This window comes from Brachyistius frenatus, unplaced genomic scaffold (assembly GCF_029030835.1).
Source record: "Brachyistius frenatus isolate BFR_SWC_R1_liver_20210118 unplaced genomic scaffold, ASM2903083v1 Contig_13, whole genome shotgun sequence".
Taxonomy (NCBI): Eukaryota; Metazoa; Chordata; class Actinopteri; family Embiotocidae; genus Brachyistius; species Brachyistius frenatus.
Window position 1 is genome coordinate 4835826 of NW_027210612.1, and position 26252 is coordinate 4862077.

The 26252-nt window shown below is 43.6% G+C and overlaps 3 protein-coding genes across 4 annotated transcripts; 1 reads left to right on the plus strand and 2 right to left on the minus strand.

Annotated features, from left to right (window-relative positions):
• Positions 1-1319: 1319 nt before the first annotated feature.
• On the plus strand, positions 1320-10525 carry fam149b1 (family with sequence similarity 149 member B1). Of its 2 annotated transcripts, XM_069692903.1 has the most exons (16): positions 1320-1548; positions 2203-2319; positions 2879-3023; positions 3666-3814; positions 3984-4127; positions 4736-4888; positions 5010-5191; positions 5299-5441; positions 5792-5860; positions 6367-6479; positions 6772-6996; positions 7669-7792; positions 7932-8057; positions 8244-8325; positions 8738-8875; positions 9027-10525. In XM_069692903.1, the coding sequence occupies exons 1-16, from the start codon at positions 1502-1504 to the stop codon at positions 9107-9109; spliced, it is 2040 nt and encodes a 679-aa protein (XP_069549004.1). In that variant the 5' UTR covers positions 1320-1501; the 3' UTR covers positions 9110-10525. The 2 variants fall into 2 exon arrangements, with proteins under 2 accessions (XP_069549004.1, XP_069549003.1); XM_069692902.1 differs by lacking the exon at positions 5792-5860 and having other exon boundaries at positions 1417-1548.
• On the minus strand, positions 10284-12606 carry dnajc9 (DnaJ (Hsp40) homolog, subfamily C, member 9). The gene is made up of 5 exons (XM_069692904.1): positions 12234-12606; positions 11388-11528; positions 10818-11072; positions 10553-10636; positions 10284-10451 (listed from the first exon to the last, which is right to left on the minus strand). Exons 1-5 carry the CDS (start codon positions 12405-12407, stop codon positions 10341-10343), a joined length of 765 nt encoding a protein of 254 aa, XP_069549005.1. The 5' UTR covers positions 12408-12606; the 3' UTR covers positions 10284-10340.
• A 1250-nt stretch (positions 12607-13856) lies between these two features.
• Positions 13857-23479, minus strand: ndnfl (neuron-derived neurotrophic factor, like). Its single transcript, XM_069692964.1, has 4 exons — positions 23085-23479; positions 20154-20404; positions 18218-18342; positions 13857-15969 (listed from the first exon to the last, which is right to left on the minus strand). The coding sequence occupies exons 2-4, from the start codon at positions 20333-20335 to the stop codon at positions 14531-14533; spliced, it is 1746 nt and encodes a 581-aa protein (XP_069549065.1). The 5' UTR covers positions 20336-20404; positions 23085-23479; the 3' UTR covers positions 13857-14530.
• Between the last annotated feature and the right edge of the window lie 2773 nt (positions 23480-26252).

Genomic DNA, 26252 nt, shown 5'->3' on the forward strand with positions numbered 1-26252 from the left:
GTCCAACACTGTGTCTGGTGAGTAAACAGAGTCAGCTCGTCAGCCTGAAATATTGGAGGTTTACACATATGCTTAAAATACAAACCACAGAGCAGCTGCAGATTTTCCACACAGAGTTATATAAACAAGCTGCTGCTGAGACAGAGCTGGTTTGTATTTTAAGCACATGCCTAAACCTCAATTTGTCACCTGTAGGTAAACACAGTGGAGTTAATGGCAATAATATCAGCGTTAGATTGGGTTTAGAAAGAAAATGCAAATAACGTAGACATTTGTAGTGACAGTCATTTCAGCCTTACAAAGTATCAAACCAGGGGGATAAGATTGCAGACAGGACATTCTTTATGAAATCTTTCATTTACCATACACATTACTGAACAGTAAAAACATAGTCAGGGTCAGAGGGTCTGCTGCCTTTGGATTCCTGCCCACGTGGGGATAGAAGGCAATGAAAGAGTTGACAAATTGGCTGAGCAATCACTCAAATGACAGACAATAGACTAGACTAGACAAATATCCCTCAGTAAGAGTGAAGCCTGAAAAGCCTCGTAAATAAACATGCACACAAAGTCTGGCCAGAACACTGGGATGGAAATGAATCTGGAAGACAATTATATCACACACAGAAAAAAAAACAGCACGTTGCAAATGACGGGCGGGAACCGAATAGGACATACAGGACTCAACTGTACCCTTTACAGAATGAAATAACACACTACAGGATTATGTGCTCATTGTGGGCAGCCAGAGACAGTAGTTCAGCACCTGTTGCTGGAATGAATAAAATGTAGTAATGAAAGGAAAAAAAACCTCATCACTGCCCTAAAAGCAGCAAGAGATTACTTCTTCTTTTTTTTTTTTTTTTTTTTTTTTTTAACTTTTTTAAAAAACTTTTTTTTACGAAACAGGCTTAATTAAAATTTCTTTTTAGATTTTTTTTTTCTGCCAATCTTTTTTTGCCCCACACTCCTGTCCAGCAGGTGGCGGTAATGCGCCTCCAAGTTGATCTGCCACAGAAGAAGAAGAAGAAGCATTTACCACGAGCCCATGGGGCTCCGGAGCTGCGTATCCATGACAGCCGCGTTATTGTTGTTGTCCGTGGTGCTAACTTTAGCAGAGCAAGTCCTCTGCTAACGTCATACACGGTTTGTTTTTTTTATTTGTTTTTTTTTTATTTCAAGATATTTAATTAATTGATAGACAACTTCTGGACCACGTACTGCAGCAAGGTTAATTTAACACGAAATGAGTTTTGGGGAATCATGTAGGAACATCAAGGATGTTTAATCTGACCGTGCGTGTAACGCTGGCGAGCTGATTTACAGACGAGGCTTTGTTAACATCTGTACCCGGAGCCCCCCCTGTCCAGCTGTTTGGCGCTGAGGTGTGCTTTGATCTGTCGGGAGGACATGTCAGACGTCCCTTCAAACTGTTGGCAGAGAGTCCCGGAGGCGAGAATGAGAAACGAGGGCTGGAGCCTGTAGGACGGAGACACAGGAGAATGATTTCACGATACAACAGGAGACCCGTGTCGCACAAGCTCGAGATGTGAGTACCGGTCGCGAAGGGGGCAGTTTTGTATTTACTATTGTACCGGATGAGCTCTGAAAACACTTGTGTGTTTATTGCACAAAAGGGTGCTTAAAGGCCGCAAATGGGAGAACGTGTGATGAGTGTCTTCACTGCTGTTTGAAGAAACAGGATTCTTGTATTTCCAAAATGCCTTATCAATAGATGCATCAACAGTAGTTATGATACCATTGAATGACTTCCCCATATCTAATAGTTCAGTTGTTCCCCTGTGGACTTGCTTAGCACATTTTTTTTATCGTTCACCTTTTGTGGGTGTTGTTATTGTTAATTATTTGCTCTTGCTTTTTACAATTTTGGGTGGAAATTTTACACAGGCATGTGCTAATAATAATAGTGGTCCAAAAAAAAAAAAAAAAAAACAAATCATGGGAAATTGCATATTTTTAATTGAAAACCGTGGAATTTTCTTTTGAGAGGACATCCGGATCGCCCACCAAATAGGTGCACTGGCGTCCACCGAGCGCGGTATCGTACTTTTATGACATCTCTTCATGTCCAGCTTGACCTTCACTGACAATAAACACTCCACTGGCGTTCATCTCAAAATGTGACGCGCTCGCTTTGTAGAGTGCGTCTTTGATAAATGCCCTCGATCTGTCTCCTGTGCAGCCGTGGGTTGTCTCGAAGCAGCCTCGACCACCACCCTCTCCCAGAAGAAGCAGAGGATAACCAAACCCCTCAGCGCTACCTCCACGACCTGCAGGAAGCTGTCTCTGCACACAACAGGTAAAGGTGTCCGGCTGGTTCTGCAGACAGATAGGCGGGCCCGTGCTCTTCTGCGTGGACACAAACTTAGCTGATTCCCAGAGTAAGGCCGAGATAAAACAACGTGCACACGCATACTCTCGTGTGCGTGTTTTGTAATGTTACACTGTCTTGAGTGGTCAGCTGATTCTCAGGGTTCTTGCTATGTGACACCCAGCGGTGGATTAATTCATATCACATTGCCTCCTTCAGATGTGCAGTTAAAAGAATAAATAATGAAGCAGACCGTTAGAATATTCAATTACTTTGACATTTGCCCTTCATTTTCCGCTTTGATTGTACCAGCCAACCGGTGTGACTTCCTGAGCCACATATAGACACTCCCTTTTAATTTAATCAGATACAAGGGGATGATTTTTTTTTGTTGTAATTCTATTGGGTCGTGTGAAAAAGATGAAAAGGGAAGGTTTACTGTAGGAAGAAGGAACATTGGACTGCATGTTTTGAACAGGGGATATTACTTGTCGTTACTTTTCAAGTTGACAACAAGCCACGTAAACCTGCTCGTCTGTCTGTGTAGTTCGGAGACATCTGCTGCGTCGGGAGACTCTGACTGTCCCACCGTCATCTCTGTGGACTCCAACCAGTCATGGTCAGGTATCCACAGCTCCACGGGCACCGGTGTCTCCACAGAGAGGAGCTCCGTTTTCTCCTGGGGCTACGACGTAAGTCTACTCTTGATGATGGCAACCTGTCTGTCACACCACAGAAGAACTCAAGTGATGCACACACTCACACAGGACATGTTTTTCCTCTTGCTTTTTTTCTATCCTTTCGTTTATTTATTTTGTAGGACGGTTTCATGTGCAATTTTGATTTGCTTATATTTGTCAGCTGTGTGGAAACCACAGAAGAACATACAACCACTATCTGTATAGTATAGCAGATGGCTGCTACTTTACATATGCAAAGCCAGATTCTACTGGGTATTGGTTTGTTGTTATGCTGTGCTTTTTTAGACTTGGCTGGTCCTACAAAACTTTTTCAGTACTCAAATGATTTATTTAGTTCTTTGTCCTCAAGTTGCTTCTGAGAGAAAAAAAAAAAAAAATCTGTTATGCAGCCCAACTTATGCTTAGCTCACCTCTTTTTTTTTTTTTTTTTGTCTCTCTTTGTTTGTTATCACATGAACACTCCAACTTGACCACAAACACACTCCTCTGGACTGTAAATATTATTCATGTCGAAGCTTGCTGTGAATGGTGCTGCGTTGCCAATAACTGATGAACACACTGAAAAGCAGCAGGTGAGGAGTAACTCGCTTTCTTCCCTGTGTTTCTGTCTGTGTCTGTTTTTCCGTCCCTCAGGAGTTCGACAAGGCAGCGTCCCGGCAGGTGCAGCAAATGTTTGAGGAGATCGACAAAGAGCTGTACGAGGGGAGGGGCGGCGGGGGAGGGATACTCCAGGGGCTGCAGGATGAATGTCAGCAGTGGGCCACACGTTTTCCCCATCTTCGGTATGGTATCCGTTTCCTCTCGGTCCTTTTTTAGTCGCGAGCGAAACACGGCAGCAGCGGGATCAAAGATGAATGCTAATTGTGGAGAAAAAGCCAGTAAAAACACTCCACACTTTTAGGAAAAGACAATGATTTTGACTTATTCATTTTGTGTGCACGTGTCACTCAGGATTCTGGGGACGCAGATGCTGTATCCCAGTGATGAGGGCTTCCAGTGGTACGCTACTTCAGGGAAAGGCAGCTCTGCCAGCAGCCCGTCAGCAGGCAAAGACGGCAGCGTGAAGTCTCAGGAGAAAGATAAAAGTGGCACAGAGTAAGTCTTAACTGCACTGACTCACTGGTAGGACACAAAAGGTCAAAGTTCACCTGATACACTTACCCGAAGACATTGCATTTTGCGATGTGGTTCTGTTCAGTGATCTGAAACATACTGTATATATGTATATACTGCATGTCAGTCATCAAAACTCTGGTCCAAATAAACCACGGTGTGTTGCTTTATTACTCAAAAGAAAAATTGTAATGTCTCTCCGTCTCAAGAGGTTGTTGGCGGCCTGTCCAGATGACGAGTGGTACCGCATCAATTATAGAGGACTCCTGGCTGACTGTGGTTCTGTGACCTACATCCCCTGCCTTGTTAATTAAACATTTGGCCCAAAGTCATGTTGGTTAGCTGTGATGAATGAGTGCCTCCATCTGACTATTTCACTTCCCAACCGAGTTCACTTAACGGAGTTGAGATATCATTGAACATGCTCGCATGAAAGTGTCTGGACTTTCCTTCTGCTTTCCAGTCTCGTGTTGTCATCTGGTTTCATTTTTGATATAAAACGCGTAGCATTTACGTGCTCCTGTCTGCGTTTATTTCGTTAGTACAGATTAAGGTGCTAAACTACGTGTCCATGTTGTCTTGGGCTAAAGGTTGAATGTGCAGGGCAGGAGAGCGGCGCTGATCAAGTCTTCCTCAGCAGAGCTGGATGGACCTCTCGGTGCCTCCGGCAGCCACGACAAGCCCAGGGTGATTGAAGTCGAAGGTCTGATGGAGGAATACCTGGCTTATGATAGCAGGGACTTGTAAGTTACTCGTTTATCATAACTGTTATTCCATAAGCTCTTCAAAATGTAAACCTCCGCTGCTGTGCATATACCGTTCATTCGTGTAGAAATAAAATGGCGTATATTCTGTCTTCTTTAGGGATGACGTGTGGGACCGGGATTGTTCGGAGTCTGCTCGGAGGCATCGCTGTCTTCCCCCCGTCTCGCCGTACCGATGTCGCCGCCAGGCCGTTCTCGACCTGCTGTTCGACGATGTGTGGAGGCAGCTGGTGGGCTGGATGAAAGAGTTGGTCCAACACCACTGGGAATGCTGCCCCTCACGTAGGGCTGAGTTTTTACTGCTTTGCCTCAGGGCTGTCATGATATCAGATTTTCACAAAATTCTCATGCTCAGTGCTTAAAAGTGGATGTACATGTGTGTCTGGCAGACGATGATAAGATTTCTGGCAACTTGAGCCCCGTGCAGCAAGACTCCCAGAATCCCTTCATGCTGCTCTCCATGTTGCCCACGACGCTGCCCAAACTTGGCCAGAGCCGCGTGCCGCCGCTCACGGCTGGCCCGCTGTTCCAGGTCAGTGGTCGGAGAGACATCTTTGCAAACATTAGAGTCTCGTACGTGTCTGCTCCGCCGTTCACACCTGATTATCACCTGTTTTTCACTCCTGCCTGTTGCTCCTCAGTCTTTCAGTTCATTAACTTGTATCACTGTTTTCTTCCCTTCCCTCTTCACTCTCTGTCCTTCACCTTACCATTGTCCTTTGTGTTTCCTTGTCTGTCCGTTTTCCTTTTTTCATGTTCATTCGATTTCTTTCTTCATGTTCTTCTGTTGTCATCACCACCTTTGTTGTTTACCCTTCTTCCTTCCTTTCCTCTCTTTCCACTGTTTTTCTTTGGACGTGCCCCCCCCCGCTCCCCCTAAAGAACACAAAGTCAAGGGGCTCAAAGCACAAGTCCAGACGGAAATCCAAAAAGCAGAAAAGGCCTCCCAGTGTATGTAACTCTCTCACTTAGAGCCAAAATGGTGGCGTGTTGTACGCACGCCGTCCATAGCGGCTCATTTATCTTTATTTCTAGAATGAATGTGCTTGTGCCTGTTGATTAACACCATTATTATCACTACCGTTTAACTTCCTTTCAACATGTACAAATTTGACTTTATTTAGATCCTTCTTTTTTTTTTTTTTTTTTAGGAGAATGTTGGAATGCATTTTGTTGAGCTAGTTGTTGTCTTTGTTGCATTTTAAGTGTCGTGGTATTTTTTTCTACTGTTGTCCTAGCAGATGTAGGGTCCTCCTCACATCCCTGCATGATGAATAACTTCTTTGAGATTACACCGTGTTGTACATCAGGAAATAACTAACCACGTGGCCACTTATGTGATGTCTTTTGTCTCCTCTGACCTCCCTCTGTCCTTGACCCCGTAATCATTCTTGGGGTTATTTTCATCTTTTACCTTTCACCCCACCCGTCTCATTCCTTCCTCTCACTCGTCTCAGGCCGGAAGGGTTCCTGTAGGAGCGGCAGCGACTCAGCACAACCTGAACGACCTCATGGTGATCCACAGCATCCCCCTGCAGCAGAGGAACCTGGGTGTGCTGGACAGAAACCAGTAAACATTTTACTCTTCCTACTGATGATCATCATTTCCAAATTCGTCACACATTTGTATATTCCTAATATATGATTTAAATCTTTGAATGGCAATGAATATTAGATTTCTTGCTGTTTTACGTTTACGGGGAAAACACACAAAAAAAGAGGGGCTTCGCTCGTGCCGTGTTTTTTTTTTTTTTTTTTTTTTTTTTTTTTGTCCCTGGTTTTAACACCTTGTTCGGCGGAGCACGCTGCCGGTTGGCTGGCTGGAAACTATTCATCGACCGTGCTCTCTGCTTCCCACACAGCGAACCAGAGGAGCGGGCGTCCCACCGACCGGGCTCCAGCGCTGTCCCCTCCAGCAAACCTCGTCCTCGCCGAGCCCTGGAGCAGAGCTCCTCCTCGCTGTCCCGCCCGGCGCAGTCAGCCCGACGCAGAAACCCTCCACCCCGAACACTCCTGCCGCTGGTCCCCAGCCTGAGTCAGCCCAGCACAGCAGGATCCATGGATGAGATCATCCGTGGGACACGTCTGTGAGTTTCAGCATCATGGGGAACCCCGTCAGCCCCACCCAACCGCCCCGTCTTGCTTTTTACTTCCGTGCTCTACCCTACGGTGTGTGAAGTTGCGCCGAGGCAGGGAGCGATTACTCTGGAAATAGACTCCCTTTCAACTCGTGCCTTTTGGCTCTGCGAAGTAGAAATAATGGAGGTGGGAGGTAACAGAAGTTTCACATGTGAAAGCAACTTAACAGATGAACTTGTCACGAACCAAGACAAACACTGTAAGCTGTGTGAACTGCATCTGATTATCTAATGGTGAAATCAGAAAGTCTTCGTTCACAATTCTTTTTAAAGGTGCAGTTTGACATTTGAAGAAATAAGCTTATTTACTTTCTTGCCGGGAGTTCCAAGTGAAGACTTAAATGTCAAATGGAAGCGATTTTACTTCTACTGTCATCTACAAAGTCACCGCGCCAAAATAGTCCAGCAAATGCTGTGGACCTTGGTCAACAAATCAAGTCTGGGGAGAGTTAGATTAGAACATTTTTTTATCATCGTGTGGTGAATTTTCATCCTCACACCTGAGCTGTGAGCTTCACAGAACTCCCACAGTCACTTCTTTAAAAAAAAAAAAAAGAACTATATAATAAGACCAACAGTCTGTCTTTATCTTTATCTTTAAGTGCGTGTCTTCCTCCGCAGACCCACGGCCAGCGACCGACTCACCTCTCCACCGTTGCCCCTGAGCAGAAACACACTCCTCCCCCCCATCAGCACCGGGGACCCCGAGTCTTCCCACTCAGGGCAGCAGTCCAAACCTGCACAGGTACAGTGGAACAACACCCAAGTACACATAAAAGCATACAGCGTAACAGTTGTACTGAAGCATGTGTTGATGTTTTTTTTTTTAAATTATTTATTTATTTAATTTTTTTTGCCCTGTGTCCGTCTTTTCCCCCCACCAGCGTCAGAAAGGTCCGTCCAGCCGCGCCCACAGTGCGATAAACGACGAGGCCGGCACTTCGATACCAAGAGATCGTCACCACCTGCTGGACGTCTTCTCTCGCCCCAACACGACTCACACATACAGGGTGAGATGCTGTTCGCCGTCACAGAATACAACACGTGCACACAGCGGATTGCCTGGTAGAGCGGCCATCGTGTTTGAAGCAGGTCTTTAATGTAGTCTTCCAAGCTGTTAGCTGTTGCGGTTAATGTCCTGTATGACCGGCGTGTGCAACGGCACGTTTGACCCCCCCCCCCGGTTGTGTTTTCAGTCGGACACTCCGTACCGTCGTTCCTTCACAGTGTTGGACAACATCGGTCAGGGGCGGCCGGGCAGAGCGTCCGTGGGCACAGGTCAGAATTTCCATCACACGAGTTGAATGAAATATCACTGTGAAATGAATGAGTACGCACTGGTGTCATGTTAAAATGCTGAAGTTCCTTTTAGCTGTCTGTTTTCAGCCATCCATATTATAATATAAACCTAATCATAGTTTAGCAATACACACACACCTTATTAAGAAGAGGAAGATCAATTTATTGGCTTTGAATATTGGAATATTTCCATCAATGATAATATTTAAACAAGGTAGATTTGACATAAATGACAACTTAAATATACGAAGCCTATTGCTGAAATTTAGAAATTCCTGACAATGACAGGTACCAATAATCATGTACTACAGTGGTGCTAACTCTCCGCTCAGTCAGACGGGTTTAGTAGTACTTCAGTTAATTACATTCATTTATTCCTTCATTCCGCCAGACTCTCTTGGAATCGGTGTGACCGGCATCAGTCTTGGCATCAGCAGCTCATCTTTCTTGGATTCGTTTTCCCACCACCCCTTGGGGCACTCGCCCATCAAAGACGAAGAGGAGCCCGACCCGGAAGCCCCCGTCCCAGGTCAGTAGATTAAAAGTGGCTGATGAAACTCCACCAGAATTTTTGGCCTCAGATAAACCGTGAACGTGAGAGGTCGCAGCGGCCGCACTGGAGAAATATTTCTAGTTAAGGTTGTTCATTAACTCCATTTTTATTCCCCCCCCCCCAATAGCTCCAGTGGTGCCTGTGTCGGCCCCACCTCGGTCCTACACCCGGGGAGGCATCTCATCCAGAGCCAGCAGACCTGGCTTGTAGTTTGCCTCTGATCTCCAGACCCTTCAGCCATTTATCTTTTCAAGCGCAACAAAGAGCAACACTGAACAGTTTTGTTTTACACAAGTCGCAGATTTTTTTTGTTTTTTGTCATATTTTGCATCTTAGGTCAAGTTTTTGTTAAAGGCCTATTTTTGTATTTCAGAAATCAGCTTATGTGGCTGCCAAACACACAAAAAAAAAGCTATCGACAGTAGCTCCACCTTCATGTACATTGTGAGCTGTATATGTGGACGTTTGTATGCATGATCTGAATGTGTATATACCTATTTATATGTGAATGTACTGTATATTACCCTCTGCAGTGTGTTGTGACTATGCAGGGAATAACACATCCACCCAGAGAGGGGCAGAGAGGATCAAAAGCACTTTTTTTTTCACTCCCTGATGCTACATTAGAGAGTTTTGTACTGTATCTTTTATAAGGACAACATTTTTCAACCGCCCTGTGATGAGGATGAAAAAAAAAAAAAAAAAAGCCTCTCATTGGACACTGGAACAAAATCAAGAGATGCCAGCTTTCTCTTCACCTCCAATCATAAATCAGAGGAGGGGAATGTGGCATCTGTACAGACAGAACATCTGCACCCGATGTGCTTCTATGAATACATCTGCACGTCAGTGTAGGAACACAGGAGGCAGTTATAGTTATAGGGGACTATATTTGTAAATAACTTTATTCAACATGTCTGTACAAAATACTGAACTGGATGTATTTTGTTTTCCCTTTAAACTTAGCAAAGCCAAGCGGGGATGCTTTGACAGGTAACATGAGGGTTACTGCAGAAAGGACAGTTTATACATGTATTCATTACCGAACTAATATATCCGACAGCCATGCCACACCGGCGACGAAGCTTGAAAAGTTTTTCTTCCAACGCTTTTCTTTGAATCTATTTTATAGAAAATAATAAAAAAAAAAAAAAAACTTGTGTACAAATAATGTACTATACAAGTTTGGTATTATTTTGGTTTTATAAAACAACAAATGACAAGAAATAAATTTACATTTTGTTAAGTGTCACAAAAATCTTCTGAGGCTGACAAAGAACAGTTTTATGAGGAGGCATAGTAAGGAGGCAGTCAGGCAACTGTTCAAACATGTACTTGAATCTTAATAATCTAAAACAGTTTTTTTTTTTTTTTTTTGAATGAATGAATGAATACTGACATGCTGTGATTCATTTACATTTTATCTGCTACAATCAGCTTGTCACTTTTTTCCCCTTTTACTCTTTTGGGGTTTTTCACTTTTTTGGGAGTATTTTGCTTCCAGGTCCGACATGAAACTATTAAAATTCTGCTCTCTGGCCTTCTGTCTTTGCTGCGAAATAAGAAAGAAAGGAAACATTAGCAAAAGAAAAAAATAAAAATAAAAAACCGCCCACTTTACATATACATACTGTACGTGTCTGCTTTTGTTACCTGAAGCATCATCACAAGACTATCCTGATCATCGAGGCCCATCTCCTTCTGCATTTCTTCTGCTTCCTGTCGCTCTCTATCAGCCTGGAGAAACAATTACAATCACATCACTGAGATCGGGTGGAGTCTTGGATAGATAAATACAGAGCAAAGTGCTACACATCTGAAAATTAAAAGTAGATCATTAAGGGAGGAAATCAACAGCAAATAAAGTATATGTAAGCTCTGATGATTTTCTGGCTTTTAACGCCAATGCGTCTCGCACCCTCTTCCTACGCGCCCTCTTCTTCTTCTCGCTCTCCTGGGTGAACGCCGGGAAGGCCGTGACCTCTCCGCTCTCGATGGCCGCCTGGATGATGCTGCACAGCCTGGGCTCGTCTTCCTGTGAGCAGCACAGAGCCGAGGCCGTGATGGCGTTCATTTCTCCCTGGTGCTGCACGTACAGCTGCATCAGATCCTGCCGCTCCTCGTCAGAGCCCTTGTATTTCTTCTCGAACTCAAGGATGTCCTGCACTGTGATCTGGGAGACGGAGGGAGACGGAGCAGGTTGTCAAGACGCGTCACGGGTGCTGATCAAAGGCTGTAAAATAACGTGAGGTTTAATGATGCTGCAACAAAGGGCCTATTTAAAAAAATAAATAATCAGGACGTAGTGATGTGTTTGTCGCCCCATCCACCGTACATCAGAAATTCCTGGAATACAAGTGACTCGCCTCGGGCGGGCGACACGTCATCGCATGTCCCAACGCAAACAGCAAAGACAAAGCAATCAAAGTGACTTATTATCGTCACATTAGTAGACAGTGAAGCCCAAACAGCTGCTGTGCTCTGATACCTTGGGGAAGAGCAGTCTCCAGTAGTCCTCCCAGTCCCGGTCTTGACTGAGGATGTCGGACTCTTCATCCACGACTCCCTGCTCATCGTAAACGGCCCTCTGCTCCTTATCGCTCAGCACCGCATACAGCTTCCCCAACACCTGGAGGGAAGGTGAAACATGTGGGTACTATTGTTATTATTATAAAACTTTATACGAGTACTACCAAAATCAAACGAGGAGGCATTTGTTACTGTCGGCTTTAAAAAGCCACATCTACTGTAAGTTTGGGACAGAAATTTGGTCAGATGTTGCGTAACCTTTGGATTTATGGTGATATTTACACTGTCCGCAATGATGCCATTATTGAGCAGGTTTATTTATTTTTTTTTTTTTAACCTGGCAATTGTTTGATATAATTGTGTCATCAATCCTTTAAAGTATTAACTCATCTGACACAGCAGACATTTCCGTTTGGTTATTTGATCTGTACACAGTATGTCTGACTTTTCTTGTTTAAAAAAAAAAAAAAAAAAAGGAAGTATACCATAATACAGTGTTGAATTGATCAATATTGTCCTTGTAATATCAATAAGTCCCCCTTGAAATCTACATTATTAATTTGCAGTTGCTATTTACATTTAAATTTTTATTTAAAAAAAAATAAAAAATTATTGACTGGGTTGGAGTTTTTTTTTTTTAAATTAAAAACCAATCACTGTATTACTGTGAATATCACAAATGCACGAGGACAGCATGTCGTTGCGTTAACGCAATTAAGGCGGTTGGATATTACTGCACCGTAGTTAGTCAGATAGCTAATTAGTTAGCCTAGCCTGTGATCGCCTAGCAACCAGGAGAACCAACCTGAAACGTCTCCGTGGCCCGCGGGTCGTCGGGAGCCCGGTCCGGGTGGACTTTCAGCGACACTTTGTAATAGCTCCTCCGGATATCTGTCTCGCTGGCCTCTTTGTTGATTCCCAGCACCTCGTACAAATTGGAGGTCTTGAAGAGCTCCTGGCACCGCTCGAGCAGACCCATCCTCGACAGCTCTCCGGTCCGACCGTTGAGTTAATCCGAGTTTTGACCGGTGACGTATTTACTCTGAAGCGTCCGCACGACTTGTGAAGCTTAGTTTTGTGGCTATCTTGCGCACAAGTTCAATTAATACGAATGTTTTTGTCCTCCCTTTGTTGACAATATCAATCTGGCGCGCTGGTCTGTCACGTACATCCCGTGCGTACAGTGACGTGCTTGCGTCATACGAAAACGCAACCTCTTATTGGTTGTCATTACGATTCGTCAGACTGTGTAATGAGAACCGTAAATTACTATTTTCTTATCTTTGAAAATATTATTATACAACAGAACTGTAAGGATTTTTTTTTTTTTTTTTTTATCTTTTCCGATAATGTCTTTTATTTTCTATCTTCGTTTACATATTATTTAGAGTTAGATTTAGTTATTAGAGTTATGCAAACACTAAATTGGATTAGGGTCATTGAAACACGTGTCAGGAAAAACTTCGATGCGTGCATGCCTCTAGACTCAGGTAAGTTTGTTTCTTAATTGATAATTATTGCATTGTTAGAATTTAATTTATTTTAAACCCCTCCCTGACGTCATTATAAACCTTAAACTCACACTTCTGTAACTAAATTTAAATCTTAGAGCTGCAGTGATTAGTTTCTTAATTGATTTGCTGATTGACAAAGTTTATTGGCAACTATTTTGATAACTGCTTAATCGTTTTGAGTATTTTTTTTTCTGATTCCAGCCTCTTAGATGGGAATAGTTTCTGGTTAATTTAGTCCTCCTTGATAATAAACTAAATATGTTCCAGATATGAATTGTTGGTGGGGACCAAACAAAACATTTTAAACTGCACCTTGGGCTTTGCTAAACGCTGGTCTGGATTGGTCTGGTCAGATTAATCTCAAATAGAAAAAAAAAATCATGAGTTGCAGTCCGACACTTGTTCCTCTCTCTACTGAAACGGTCTCTCTTTTCTTTTGTTTTTTTTTAAGAAACAAGAAAGAAAATTAGATTCAGAAGATCTGGATGATGTCGATGATGAGGATGGTGAAGATGTTGAGGTGGAAGAGAAAGAGGAGGGCTCTTCTGGTCACACAGACTCTGAGGTCTGATATTTGGTCGACCTTTGGCAGCCTTGGGGTAAAAATTAATTAATTAATTACTTAAAAGTCAAAGGGACACATTTTTCTTTCAGGACAATTATAACCTGACAATGCACAGCTTCTTTAAGCCACAGCTGTTCTGTCTAAAAAAATTGTTTAAGTTTACCGATAATGATTTCAGCCTTTTTCAAAATACACTCGCTTAATCTCCTTTGATTTAAATATAACCAATTAGTGTGTCACAAGCCTCGTCTACTGCAGGAAACGAAGAAGGTATCTAAAAAACATTTAGTACCAAGAAAATTGGATTTCATGGTCCACTTTACATACATCCATCATTCGACCAAGAATGTACAGATACCTTAGTATTTATTGGTGAGTTTGAAGCAGCACAAGAATACATCAAAGACAATGAGGCAAGTCACTAAGTATTTTTCACTGCTTCATGCGAAAGCAGAACACAAAGATACACACAGACTTTGAACTTCGTTTCTGTAGATTGCGCCCATCTGTGTTTATAAGCCTGTACAATATGCAGCACTGGAGATACACACTGCAAACCCCCCTGTCTCAGATGTTAACTCATTATTGCCCCATCTGCTTCTGTTGCATATTTGGCACAGTCTCTGTTGTTGTTTTTCTATTGACTCTCTGTCATCACAAACCTCATCTGTCCTTTGTACTCAGACACAGAAATAAGCACTTGGACAACTGGCACGTCATTATCATGATCAACAATGAAAAATAAAATGACAAAAGCACAAGAGTTGTATTGGAAATGTTATGAACTTTTGCTGGTGTGCAGATCCTTCTCATATGCTCTCCATCCGCTTGCACTGATAGTGTAAGTGGAGTTTGAATAAAACCCTTGCTCCTCCAGACGTAATATTCCCTTGTTATGGTAACAGTCTCTCCACAACAGTCAAATGGCTTCGTTCTCTCGGTCAGTCTTTACAGCATGTCCATGGCTGATGCGTTGTCCCCTAAACTGGGACAGTTTTAAAACCTCCTCTAGGGGGCGGCAGCTCAGCATTCCTTTCTGGTCTTCACCATCTTGCTGGCGTACTTAATAGGGATCCCCCAGCGTCTCATTAGATAGACATCAAACACGTAGGCCATTCCTGGTTCCAAGCCCCCGATCACAGCCGTGGTGACGGCCCGTCGAGGATTTAGCTCTTGGAAATACTTGCAGAGAACTCTCTCGGTGTCCGAGCGGGACTCTGGCCCCAGACAGGGTGCAGTTAGAGCGGCCACTCCCCCAGCCTCCGCCTCACGGTTTCCAATCTTTCTGCGGTACACGCAGTAGAGGCTTCTTTCCTCTGTGCCCATCCAGGCCAGGGTGACACTGTTGCAGCCCCGCAACCGGTTGAAGGATTTTATCTGCAAGGTGGAGGGCAGAGACGGGACCCCTTGGCGGTGGTAGGCTGACGAGGTCTGCAATTTGACTGAAGCCATCAGACCTCCCGTTAGAGCTAGATCTGTCTGGCCAGTGGTAGTCCCTTCTCTCTCCAAGTGGATGAGATACGAAGGACTTCCCTGGAGCCAAATGTGCGCTAAATCTCCCCCCACAGCCTGAGAGGTCAGAACCTGACCTTTACTCGACACGGTGACCTTGATCTTTTCACCTCCACCACAGCTCACCAAGGTGAGGAGGCCGCTCTGCTGCCAACCCCGAGGATGGAAACTGAAGAACTGCTCTGACTTGGAGCCCCTGTCGTTGAAGGTCACCCACCTCAGCTCCCCTTCTCTAAGTGTGGTGATCGCAGGTCGACCCTCCTCATGTGTCCGAGCAAACGTCCCCTTGTACGCAACACTGGTCCCATTCAGCCTGTCGATCACGAAGACGTCAAAGTAATACTGTATATCAGGCAGGAGCTCAGAGACGGTGCAAACGCTCTCCGTCCCCTGACACACGCACTGCAGATCGGCGTACTCATCAGCGAGGGAAGAGGGCGGACTCTGGGGTTCAGGAAAAGTGTCCCACTGCTGCCACCACCACTCTTTCAAAATGGGCCACACCGTCACGCTCCTCCTTTGCTCCTTCTTTTCTTGGTTCTGGTCTTTCTCCTTCCTCATGCTCTCTTGCGCAGCACAAAGGCTGGCGTAGTTTTGCTGAGAGTTGACGAGGACACAGTAGTCATAATTGTTCTGCGTGTGTGGGAGGCTGGCGATGGAGGTACTGGGCGCCCAGCTGAGGGTGACGCTTGTCATGCCGACGCCTAACGTGTGAACTCGCGGGTCGGCTGGAAGCAGAGGGAAGGTGCCTGAGGGCCCCGGGCCTTCATGGAGGTACACTGTGGCTCTGGTGTTCTGCTGCTTGGAGCGCAGCCTCAGGATGTAGATGGAAGCACCTGGGGAGGAAGGACCCCTGTAGGTGTCCACTGTGCTGCCAGTGAAGCTGTGTATTTTCTCCTCAGTCCCGGGGCCTCGCCACCACACCTCAGGCGTGCTCTTTTTGGTGCTCCCTGTGAGGAGAGAATTGGAGACGTAGTTATAATCAAATAAGTGATCAAAGTCCCACGCAGAAATATGTTTTTGCTAATTGTTACTTGATTTGGACGTTTGACTTTCACAGTGCAGAATGAGGTATGTTCACAGTTTTGACACTAGAAACTGTTTTCACCTTTATTTGCTGACGGGGGGGGGGGGGGGGGCATTTCTCTGTACTCACCTTAAATATGACTAAAAAATGATCCATGTTATTCGGAAACTTGAAAGTATGCATAAGTACACATAAACTGAAAATTAACCTTTTAGTTAAGGAGGACACTATATTGCGTCAACTGTAGTAAAAGCACTTTTGAAACCATAAAAAAAATGTGCATTTTCATAGATTCTGGATTTCTAAATTAGAAAGAATAATGACCCGTGATTTACAATTTATTGTTCAAAGTAGGATATCTTTATATGTCTGGAAGGGATCATAAAATATGAGGCAAAATGATCTCATATCTGGCTCTTAATTTGGCATTTTGGATGAACTGTTTTTCCCTTTTCTGCCGTGAATTACCCAACTCGTATCCATGTGCCAGGTATGTCGTTAGCTTATTGTACCATCCTGGATTCTTGTCAACAGGGGAGGTTACCAGGCAACCTGCGCAGCCAACTAATTACAGTGAATAACTCAGTGTAAAACCATAGTTTTTAGGCTCAGGTTCCAAAATCCAGTTTGCTAATTAGCTCCAAAGCTGCTATATAGGCCAGGCCAGCTGTTTCCTGCTGCTTCTAGTCTTTAGGCCAGTTCAAGCTCGACCAAAATGTCCAGCTATTCCTTTATTTATTTGGATTTCGATTGGCTTTCCTGAAACCACTTATGTAGGAAATTTTAAGTAAATATTACCATTCAGTGAGAAGTAATATCTTCAGTAATTGAAATAGACAAAGATAAAAAAAAATATTAGCTCTTTGGCTATTAATTTCGATCCTTCTGTATGTCTGTATGTCAGACGCTGGAATGACATTAAAGAAGTTGAAGTTAAGCCACGTTGTGGTTTATCAAAATTATGAATGAATCAATGAGCAAAATTATGACCCTGTTTGTTTACAATATCTTGTTCACTTTTAAAAGTACAGGCACTGTGAACCGTATAAAATAATAACTCAACACACCAAAGGGAGAAAATCCTCAGCACCTAATAAAATGAACAAACAAATGTCAACTGCCTCTTCAAAAAAGGGGATGCCAGGATCTGCGTTCCCACCCAAATTGTTTTCCTTTTGATGTACAAACTCTTCACTTGAATGACGCAGCAAGCAAATAAATGCAACAAATAAAAAAAATCACCACTTGTCTTCGCTGTTCGCGTCTCCCAGAGACAAAAAATTGCTCCTCAAATGAGACCAAATGTCACAGAATCAAAGTGAATAATTCAGGCTGACGATGGGGACTCATGCATGAGCTCGGTCTGAATGATTTATGTGTCACTTTATAACTTCATAATATTATTTTAACATGTACAGAAGCTTGTTTAAGTAACCTGGAAAAATGCTCACGCAACACTGAGGCTGGAGATGTGATGACTTCGCTTCACTTTGATCATTGATCATCCTGACTTCACTGTGCAACTCTGCTGCTGTTTAATCCTCCGAGTTTATTTCCTTAGTTTGGTTTGCTAGCCACAAAATATCGCTGATATGTTTTGTTTGTTCAGTGCTTGAATTGAAAATGTGTTCAGCAGCCTCTTTTCTGTGTGTATTATGACACTTAAAAATCCGAAGCCTCGGGTGAAATTCATGACAATGTGACAGCCAGATATGAGCACACTCACTGTCTCCGTCCTTGTCAGAGATAGTGGGCGCCACTTAACATGGTTTGAACTTGAAACAATTTTAAAATATCTGTCTTATCTACCTGAGAAAGACTTTTCAAAATACATAAATACATTCAGGCTTCAGCAATGAAATGATTGTTTGATAGAAATGAGTTTGTTGGTGTAAGATATAGGTAGTTGTAAATTTAAGCCCTGACCTACCAGCTGGAAACATTAAAAGACAAACAAGTAATACAAAACCATTAAAAAAAACGTGTATCTTCTGTAAGTTGAATCATCCTCACTATGACGTATACCACACATCATGGACATAAAGCTGTCCTAACCTTACTTATACAAATACAAAGTTAAATAAGATTAGAGTCTTTGCCCTTCACTAAATCCCTGATGAGATTTGATGTCGTATCTCTTTGTGCAGTTTGTGGTCTTACTGTCCACTCACATTGGAGGCTTTTCAGAGGTTTGTCCTTCAGGGTGCGTGCAGCCAAGCTCCATTCGATGGGGAGGTCACAGGGGCTGACGGTCACCGACATCGCCGGAGCCTTCTTCTTCAGCGTGTAGTATAACCTGTGGACGAACACCAAAGATAGCCATGAGAAGTTGTTGGATTCCTCACGAGGGAATGTCAAAAAGATTACATCGTGTTTCCATTCAGCTGCAAGGTGATAGATGAGAAGACAAGATATCTTCCAGTGCACACTGCAATATTCTTTCATTTTGTTGGATGATTTTTAGATAAGTTGGGCTGGCTGTGATTTTTTTGCAGCTGATCCAGACATTTGCCAGTCGCTGTGTTTCTATTTGCCAACATGCTGATCAGTCATTTGATAGTAGATCAAGAGGGGTGACCTGGGAATCAGATGATAAGGCTGCATGGACAGTTTCAGATTGATATCTGCCTGCTTGCTGGAACAATCCAGGAGCGTGCTTAGCATCGAAACTATTACGTTCCTTTTCCGGATCAGATGTTTTAAGGACAGTGTTATTGCATGTGGGATTATAGATTTGCACATTTAGATGGCAGCTCAGATGCCGTTTAAGGACATTTAACATTCACGCTATGGTGGTCTGCTCATATTTTAATTCAAACAATCACTGTCCTTTATCTCCTGGGTCAATGTTAATATTTTTACCCCCACAAAGACACCTAGATGGAGAAAGTCTATCTCTTTCAATTACAAAGGTTTTTTTTTAATAAAATTTCTTTACAGTTAGTTACCCTTCATGGAAATGTAGTAAGTGCAATATTTTTTCTTGATAAATATTTGTTCTCCTTCCGCAAAAACACAATTATTCATTATTCTGTGCAGATGGTGATTGTTTCCCAACAGATGTGCGACACTGTCATTCTCAAGGGCGCTTTGTAGCTTATTTAATAGAGTGATTAATTCCTGAATCGGTGTTTTCTCTCCATTATTTGCCTGTGGTTCTGCATGACTGCACTGGTGGACAGACTGCAGCACACAGGGAGACGCGTTTTGCAATTTTCAGCTCCCACTTACAGAAAGCAAGCACTGGCACTGTTGCGTAGGGTTCAAGCCAAATGGGCTCCACTTCCTCGTGCTCTCTCTATAGTGGTGCTGGAATCAGCCTCTGTCTCTAAAAAGGTGGTTGGGGGATGGCTGGTGACATGTTATTGAAGTGCGAAGGACAGATCTTGTGAGCAGACCGTAAGATTTAATCATGGGTCTTCAATGAACTAAAATTTAAATACGTAGTTTTACACACAATAATTCACGTTGCTTCAAAAACCAAATCAACGCGTATGAGGTAGCTCTCGATGAGTAAAGGAGGGAAGTTTGATGCGGAACTCGCAACATTTCTTCTAGACTGGTAAGTAAACAGCTGCTAACGTTGGCTATGTAGCGATAGCCTGTAAAGGTAACTGACAGTGATAATTTGTTTGCTGAATTTGCTGTTTGTTGATACGCACTTCAGAACAGTTGAAATAGCTGTATGTGACAATTGGCTTGTCATCTAGCTATCTACGAAACTGACAAAAAGGTTTGCTGCTATGATCCTTCTAATAATGGAAATAAGCAAGGTATAATGTAAACTGCTGTAAAGGTCTCACCAAAAAAAAAAAGCCAACTTTTAACTGACGGCAGGTCAAGAATATTTTTTAAACTGCTGAGACTCTGAGAGCCGCACTGACAGCAGACAGTGATTCGCTATTGCCTCTTCGCATACAAAGCGGTATTACAAGTCAGAATTTAAATCTTTCATACCACAAATTGCCAAAGTCAATGTTGGAGTACTTTTTCCACCACCGATCAAATCACTACCTGAACAAATAGTGAACGGATTAATTAATATTGGGAGTAATCTTGTCACAGCCAACCAATAACTGCCCCACATGAATACACCTCGTCTGTTACCTGCGAGTTCGTCCTTTGGGGAGTGTTATAGAGGTGATCGTTCCTTCTGGTAACCATGTAGTTGAGCGAAGTGGCACCTCATTCTCAGGCGCCGGAGCTGAGTGCACCCGGGGCCACGAGGGGCCACAAACCAGTGCCAAGGCTGCACCGAGACACCAGGACAGGGACCCAAGTGCCATCATTGAGTCTTGTTTTCTTTGTCTTTTACTCTTTGACTGTCCTCAGTCCCTAAGTCTTGGATATCTCCCAGACTGTGAAAACACAGTGGAAAGGTCAAGAACATCAATCAGAGCCCATCAGTGACACACACACACACACACACACACACACACACACACACACACACACACACACACACACACACACACACACACACACACACACACACACACACACACACACACACACACACACACACACACACGGTGGTGCACTCAAACACGTTTAGTTGAATTCCTACTGTACCATTCACGCAGACACTAAAAAGCTGTAGCGGCTGATGATTCATTGATATGAAGAAACATCCTATCCTATTCAGACAGAATTATTCATGCCGGCGAAAAGAAATTGCCATGCTATATTACTCTGGGATGTGTGTGTAGCACAGCTTGACACTCAGTGTAAAAAATCACCCATCGCACCACTTTTCAAAGTGTGAAGTGGGTTGCTAATATCGCTCTGAAGTCGATGCGTTTACATCTACATTTCTATTTTTATTTGGAGGGTTCAAATGGGTCTCTTCTCCAAATATCTCTCATTAGTAGACACTTTATCATGAGAACGTGACGCCATGCTGATGTGGAGAGGAAGTACACAAACAACACCTGGAGGCGCTCTGATGCAGTCATACCCAATCAGCATAGATTAAGGCCTAACAAGAAGAACTTGTATCCCATTTTTAAGGCTCTCTGACTTTTATTTTATTTCTCTCACACTTTATTAGTGTTACACTGTCTTTTTTTATGTGTATATTTATATGTGGGTGTGCTGCTGTGTGTGTGTGCGTGTGGGGCTGCGGTTTAGTGGCAGTAGATGATTACAGGTCTCAATGTTCCTCTTTCTCTCCAGAGAAAACACATTTGTTCAAAGTCACACGGTCTTCAAAAACACACTCCCCACCTCCCCCTAACAAGGTGTATTATGTCAGTGCTGCACCCTATAGATCAGATGACAATCACAGTGGAACCGTGGAGGCAGCTACAGAAGGCACATCTGAGTCTTTTGGGCCCCGGGACGCTCCGAGATCCAAACTCGCACACTGACGCACAGCTACAAAGTCGCACAGAGGCGGCTGCTCATTATCCTTGCAAAGAAAGACGGGAGCGAACGACCCATAAAGCTTTAACTGAGAGACATGCAGTGGGAGAAAATCAGATTGAAAAAATAGGAGGGAGGAGAGGAAAGGGGAGGCTGAGGAAGGGAGGGCTGTGGAAATGGAGAGCAAGAAGAGGAGGATGCTGGATCCCAGAGTAATTAGAGGGAAGAAGATGGAGAGAGGAGAAGAAGTGAAAGTAAATAAGAGATGGAATCAGAGGGAAAAAAAACATTAGTGCTGCGCAACAAGGTTGCAATGAATTTGTTTCAGTGTTTTGGCCAGGCATATGCGGCTGATTGGTGTTTACTTTAGCCTCCATGTCTAATGTCCAGTGTGTCACATATTACCAGATGGCTGCACAACCTCGCAGCTCCTCTGACACTCCCCCTCATTCAATCTTGATAAAGATGAAGACATAAAAAAAGCTTGGCGGGCTTGTTTCTTCAAAACGCACCCGCTGATAAAATATGCATACGGCTCCTCAGCAAATTATGGCCAATTGAATTTTCATAAGGCAAAAAAGGCTGGGTCTTACAGAGAGAGGGAGCTTAGTGAACTTAACTACCGCCCTCTATAAATAAATACACACTCCCCTTTAGACACAGGAGCTCATGACTTTGATGGTCCCGCTCACTCTCTTCTCAGTTTTTTTTTTTTCATTTAGATGAGTTTCCTGTTTCCATTATGTTTATCCCAGACTGTCAACTGTCTGCATTCATTCTGGATTCTGTTTGGGGTTTTAACTAAAGATACTTGAGCCCTGCTCTGTTTGTCTTTCTCTTCCTCTCTCTGCCCTTCTTTCCCTCCCTGCTTTTTCACTTCATTTGGCCCCCTTATATAGAAGTTGATGCAGGCTCAGTTTCAGAGGGACAGTTTGAGTGCTGTGTGCTATCTGTCTGTACATTGTATTAGCTATCTTCTATCTCCCTGGACTCTGGCAGGACCATCTGCCTTCTGTTATCTGTGGGCAGGGACAGATTAAATGGCATGGGGTGGTCCCTGCAGGATCCGTTGTCCCCTCAAACTACTACGGGCAAAGGACTGGCCCGTGATAGTGGGGGTTGACGGGATGATGGCGGGGTAACAAGCAGTGACTATGGAACTTGATAGGATTTTACGGCTGATTTTCTACCTCGCTGCATGTTCGTTGGAATATATTAACCCTTCTGCAGTTTTTCCTTACTTTCACTGTCTTGCGCTACTTGTCTCGATCATTTCTCTTTCACACACTTTTATACAGGATTTTGCCATTTCTTGATAAACACTTTATCTCTGCGCATTCTCCACTGTAACACTTTTCTTTGGAAATACTTAGAAAATTGCTGGTAGTCCGAGAGAAAAGACAGATGACCACAACCTTTAAACATGCAAAAAGAAATGTGATGAAGATGAAGACGATCCTGCCACATAGAAAAAGTGCCCTGCATCTGTCTCTGCTATATGTCTTAAAAACCCTCCGGAGACTGCTCACGACCACTCCCACACAAAAAATACAACTGATTCAAAGAAACAAGTTGCTGACTGACACAACCAGTTGAAATTTGAGACGCTGACGCACTCACACACACACACACATGCTCTGCAAGGACAACATGCATACATGCATCCCCCCTTACCTTCTCTCAGTGCACGCTCTCCCTCTCTGGCGCAGGGAGTGAGGGATGGGATCAAATGAGAGAGGGAGAGAGGATGGAGGAGGAGGAGGAGGAGAAGGAGGAGGAGGAGGAGGAAGAGGAGAAGGAGGAGGAGGAGAGGAGGAGCGACAGCAGGTTGTTGTCGGGTGTTCCACTGACTCCGTCTCCCATGAGGTTCCGCTCTCTCCCGGCTTCAGGAGGTGTCTCAGGTGTCCCTTCAGGGCTGTCCCAGCTCCGTTGCGCCCTGTGCAGTGTGGATGCGAGGCTCCCCAGGCACTCCCCTCACTCTTTCCCTCTGTCTCTCAGTCCTTCACACGTGGAGGCTTGTCCTGCTAAACACTCTGTGAATGTCATCCGGTCAGTGGAGCTCGTATCCCCCTCTCCTCTTCTCGTTTTCTCACTTTCACCCCCCTACCTCCCCCCACACACACACTCCCTCCTTCTCCTCTTCTTTTCACTTGTTCGCTCTGTTTACCTCCTCCTGGTAGTGAACAGAGCTCACTTGCAATTCAAATGGGCTCATGTGTGACTGTGTGTGTTTGTGTATCTGTATGTGCAATCTGAGAGTGAGGGAGCTGAGTGGGGGTGGTGATGAGAGAGAGAGAGAGAGAGAGACTGTGTTGTGAGGGAGAAGGGAGGTGATGTAAAAGTTAAATGCATTCATACCGGTCGGTCTCTGGCTGCTCTGATAACATCTGTATTAGCAGACGATTCCAGAGAGCATGTTAGAGGTTACACTGTCTTTGTGCCCTTATCGCTTGTTCACTCAGCTGCTCAGTCTGCCTCTAAATGAACAGGGTCCAATGGAAGAACAGCCTATCAGATACTTAATTGATTTATGCAAATATTTAGTGTGCAGTTAAATGTTAATTAAACAGAGTGAAACTGGACTTTTTACATGTCTCAAACAGTGCTGAGGAAACATATGCACAATTTGGTACTTTCTTTTTTCTGTAATTTTAATTAGGTGACATCATTTGATTTTGTTTTAGAAGACATCAAATTACACATCAAATTAAAAGGGGATCCATTTACATCCTTTCTTTTTATCACTGCTCAACGAATTGTATCATATTCTTTTCTACATTATTTTATGTTATGCAGAGCTCATACATACAGATCTTTGACATTATTAATCATTTATATCACAAAATATATGTTATCACTGTCAAATGTAGATAATTGATCTCTGTGGGGCTCCATTTCATACAAATTTTAATGCATTTTTAAAGCATTTTTTTAGTGTTCAAGTTTTTTTGCATTTCAAAGATAAAGTAAATCAAATCTTTACCCAGTATTTAATTTCTCACTTACTGAACACGTTAAACCGCAGCACAATTTTGATTTGAGGAATTTTAGTTGCATAGAGTTGTTCTTTATGATTTAATATGTCTGAGCTCATCTTGTCCCTCTGTCATTGTGCCTTCCCATTTCCTGCATTACCCTACCTGCATGCTAGCACGCTAAATTGTTCGCCTCCTGGGCTCCTCCATGATGCCGTCGCCTAGCAATGGTCTTCTCATGACTTAATCACCTGAACTCGAAGCATACCGTGCACACGGCTTCCCATGTCGCAACCACGAGTTCATCCGTTCCATTTGAAGGCAGCATATGTGTCAGGATATTTCTTGTGGAGCCTGTCTAGATGTAAGAAATTTGACGCTGACGTCACACTGTGCTGAATTTGTGTTGAAGGCTGCGTTTTTACTTAAAGTTGTGCCTCTGGAAGAAAGATGTGAAGGATCTTGTTTTACGCACACGCTGTTGGACTAACCTGTAAAAGCGCCTTTCCATTCATTTCTACAACCAAACAAAGTAAACAGAAAACCCCATGTTTTTCAGCAAAGTCAAGTTTACAGCAAACCTTTTAAAAATTTTTTTTTTTTTTATTAATAATGCAACTGATCAAACCTGCTGCTTTTGCCTCAGTAAAATAATCACATAGCTGAATGTTATGTGAGTGGAGTTAGTGCACTGGAGTCTGTAATCCAGTCTACAGAATGTGACCTAATGAACTGGAACCATACCAGACAGACAAATGTGGAGTCTGGACCGCCATATTGAAGGCTTCTTGTCCTGCACCTACAGGTCAAGTGTAGATCTTAGGGAACTGGAGGCTTTCATATTAGTGGCTCTCCAACCCCACCCAGCCCTCTCATCTCCACACAATGGTGGGCCTCATGTAGCCTGCACTCTCTCCTGAGCTCTTTAATCAATATCATCAGGAAAATAGAAAGAACTGTGTTCTAACTCCCCCTTTTCCATTTCGTGATGGGGCCTTTTCTCACTCATTCACTGGGTACTTCAGTGTAGGGCTATTGAGGTCGCTCTGAATGGGACCCACTCCACCCAGAGGGAATATTGTCTGACCGCAGGCTGGTACCAGAGAGAGCCCCCTTTCTCTCTCCCCCTTCGTCTCTTGCTGCCTCTTTCTTCCTGCAACATCACTTCAAACAAGAATAAAAAATGTGGCACATGAGCGCTATTAATAAATGTATCACTTCAGTGGCCACAACTGGTCTTTTTTTTTTTTTTTTTTTTGGAGTGAGGACCCTCAGCTGCGACTGGACTCCCTTTCAAAGCCACCAGTCTTTTTCTCTGTATCATTCTCCATTAGCTGGCCCACTTTACAGTCCCTATGAAGTTCTGAAAGTCGACAATCTGGCAGAGCACGATATGGAGGCTGCTTTTGAAGACTGGATGGTGATTAACCTTCGAGAGATTACCGCTCACATGCATCGTCGTGTATGAGCTGTGTTCTAACAACTTTTACGCTGTTTTTTTTTAGGGGGAGGAGAATTTGATACGAGAATCACATTGTAGTCTGTTTTCCTGAGACATCTGTCGGACATCTGTCAGACCTGGAAAGGATGATCGGGCTTGGGTGACACACGCTTGCAAGCTTGCACACACATCCTCTCTCTGTTTCGCTGCCATCATGACCGGCCTGAATATTTCTTTTGATCCCCCCCCACACACACACACCCTCCTTCGCTTGTGTGGACTTTTAATAATTTACCAACATGCAGTCACAGGACAAACTCCATTCGCAGAAAAAAAAAAAGTCATAGTAAAAATTTCATCTGGCATAATTGCATGAAAAGAAACTGCAAAACTGGCCCTTTCATCTATTATTTATTTGTGCTTACA

Excerpts from the sequence above, each read along its gene's own strand:
- fam149b1 (XM_069692903.1), top strand. The coding sequence starts at position 1,502 with ATGATTTCACGATACAACAGGAGACCCGTGTCGCACAAGCTCGAGAT. Across the intron at positions 2,320-2,878 it reads GCTGTCTCTGCACACAACAG|TTCGGAGACATCTGCTGCGT; the intron begins GTAAAGGTGTCC and ends CTGTCTGTGTAG. Across the intron at positions 3,024-3,665 it reads TTTTCTCCTGGGGCTACGAC|GAGTTCGACAAGGCAGCGTC; the intron begins GTAAGTCTACTC and ends TCCGTCCCTCAG.
- dnajc9 (XM_069692904.1), bottom strand. The coding sequence starts at position 12,407 with ATGGGTCTGCTCGAGCGGTGCCAGGAGCTCTTCAAGACCTCCAATTTG. Across the intron at positions 11,529-12,233 it reads GGGCCACGGAGACGTTTCAG|GTGTTGGGGAAGCTGTATGC; the intron begins GTTGGTTCTCCT and ends CCTTCCCTCCAG. Across the intron at positions 10,637-10,817 it reads AGAGGGCGCGTAGGAAGAGG|GCTGATAGAGAGCGACAGGA; the intron begins GTGCGAGACGCA and ends TTGTTTCTCCAG.
- ndnfl (XM_069692964.1), bottom strand. The coding sequence starts at position 20,335 with ATGATGGCACTTGGGTCCCTGTCCTGGTGTCTCGGTGCAGCCTTGGCA. Across the intron at positions 18,343-20,153 it reads CCCAAAGGACGAACTCGCAG|GTTATACTACACGCTGAAGA; the intron begins GTAACAGACGAG and ends GTTCGTCCACAG. Across the intron at positions 15,970-18,217 it reads ACCTCTGAAAAGCCTCCAAT|GGAGCACCAAAAAGAGCACG; the intron begins GTGAGTGGACAG and ends CTCTCCTCACAG.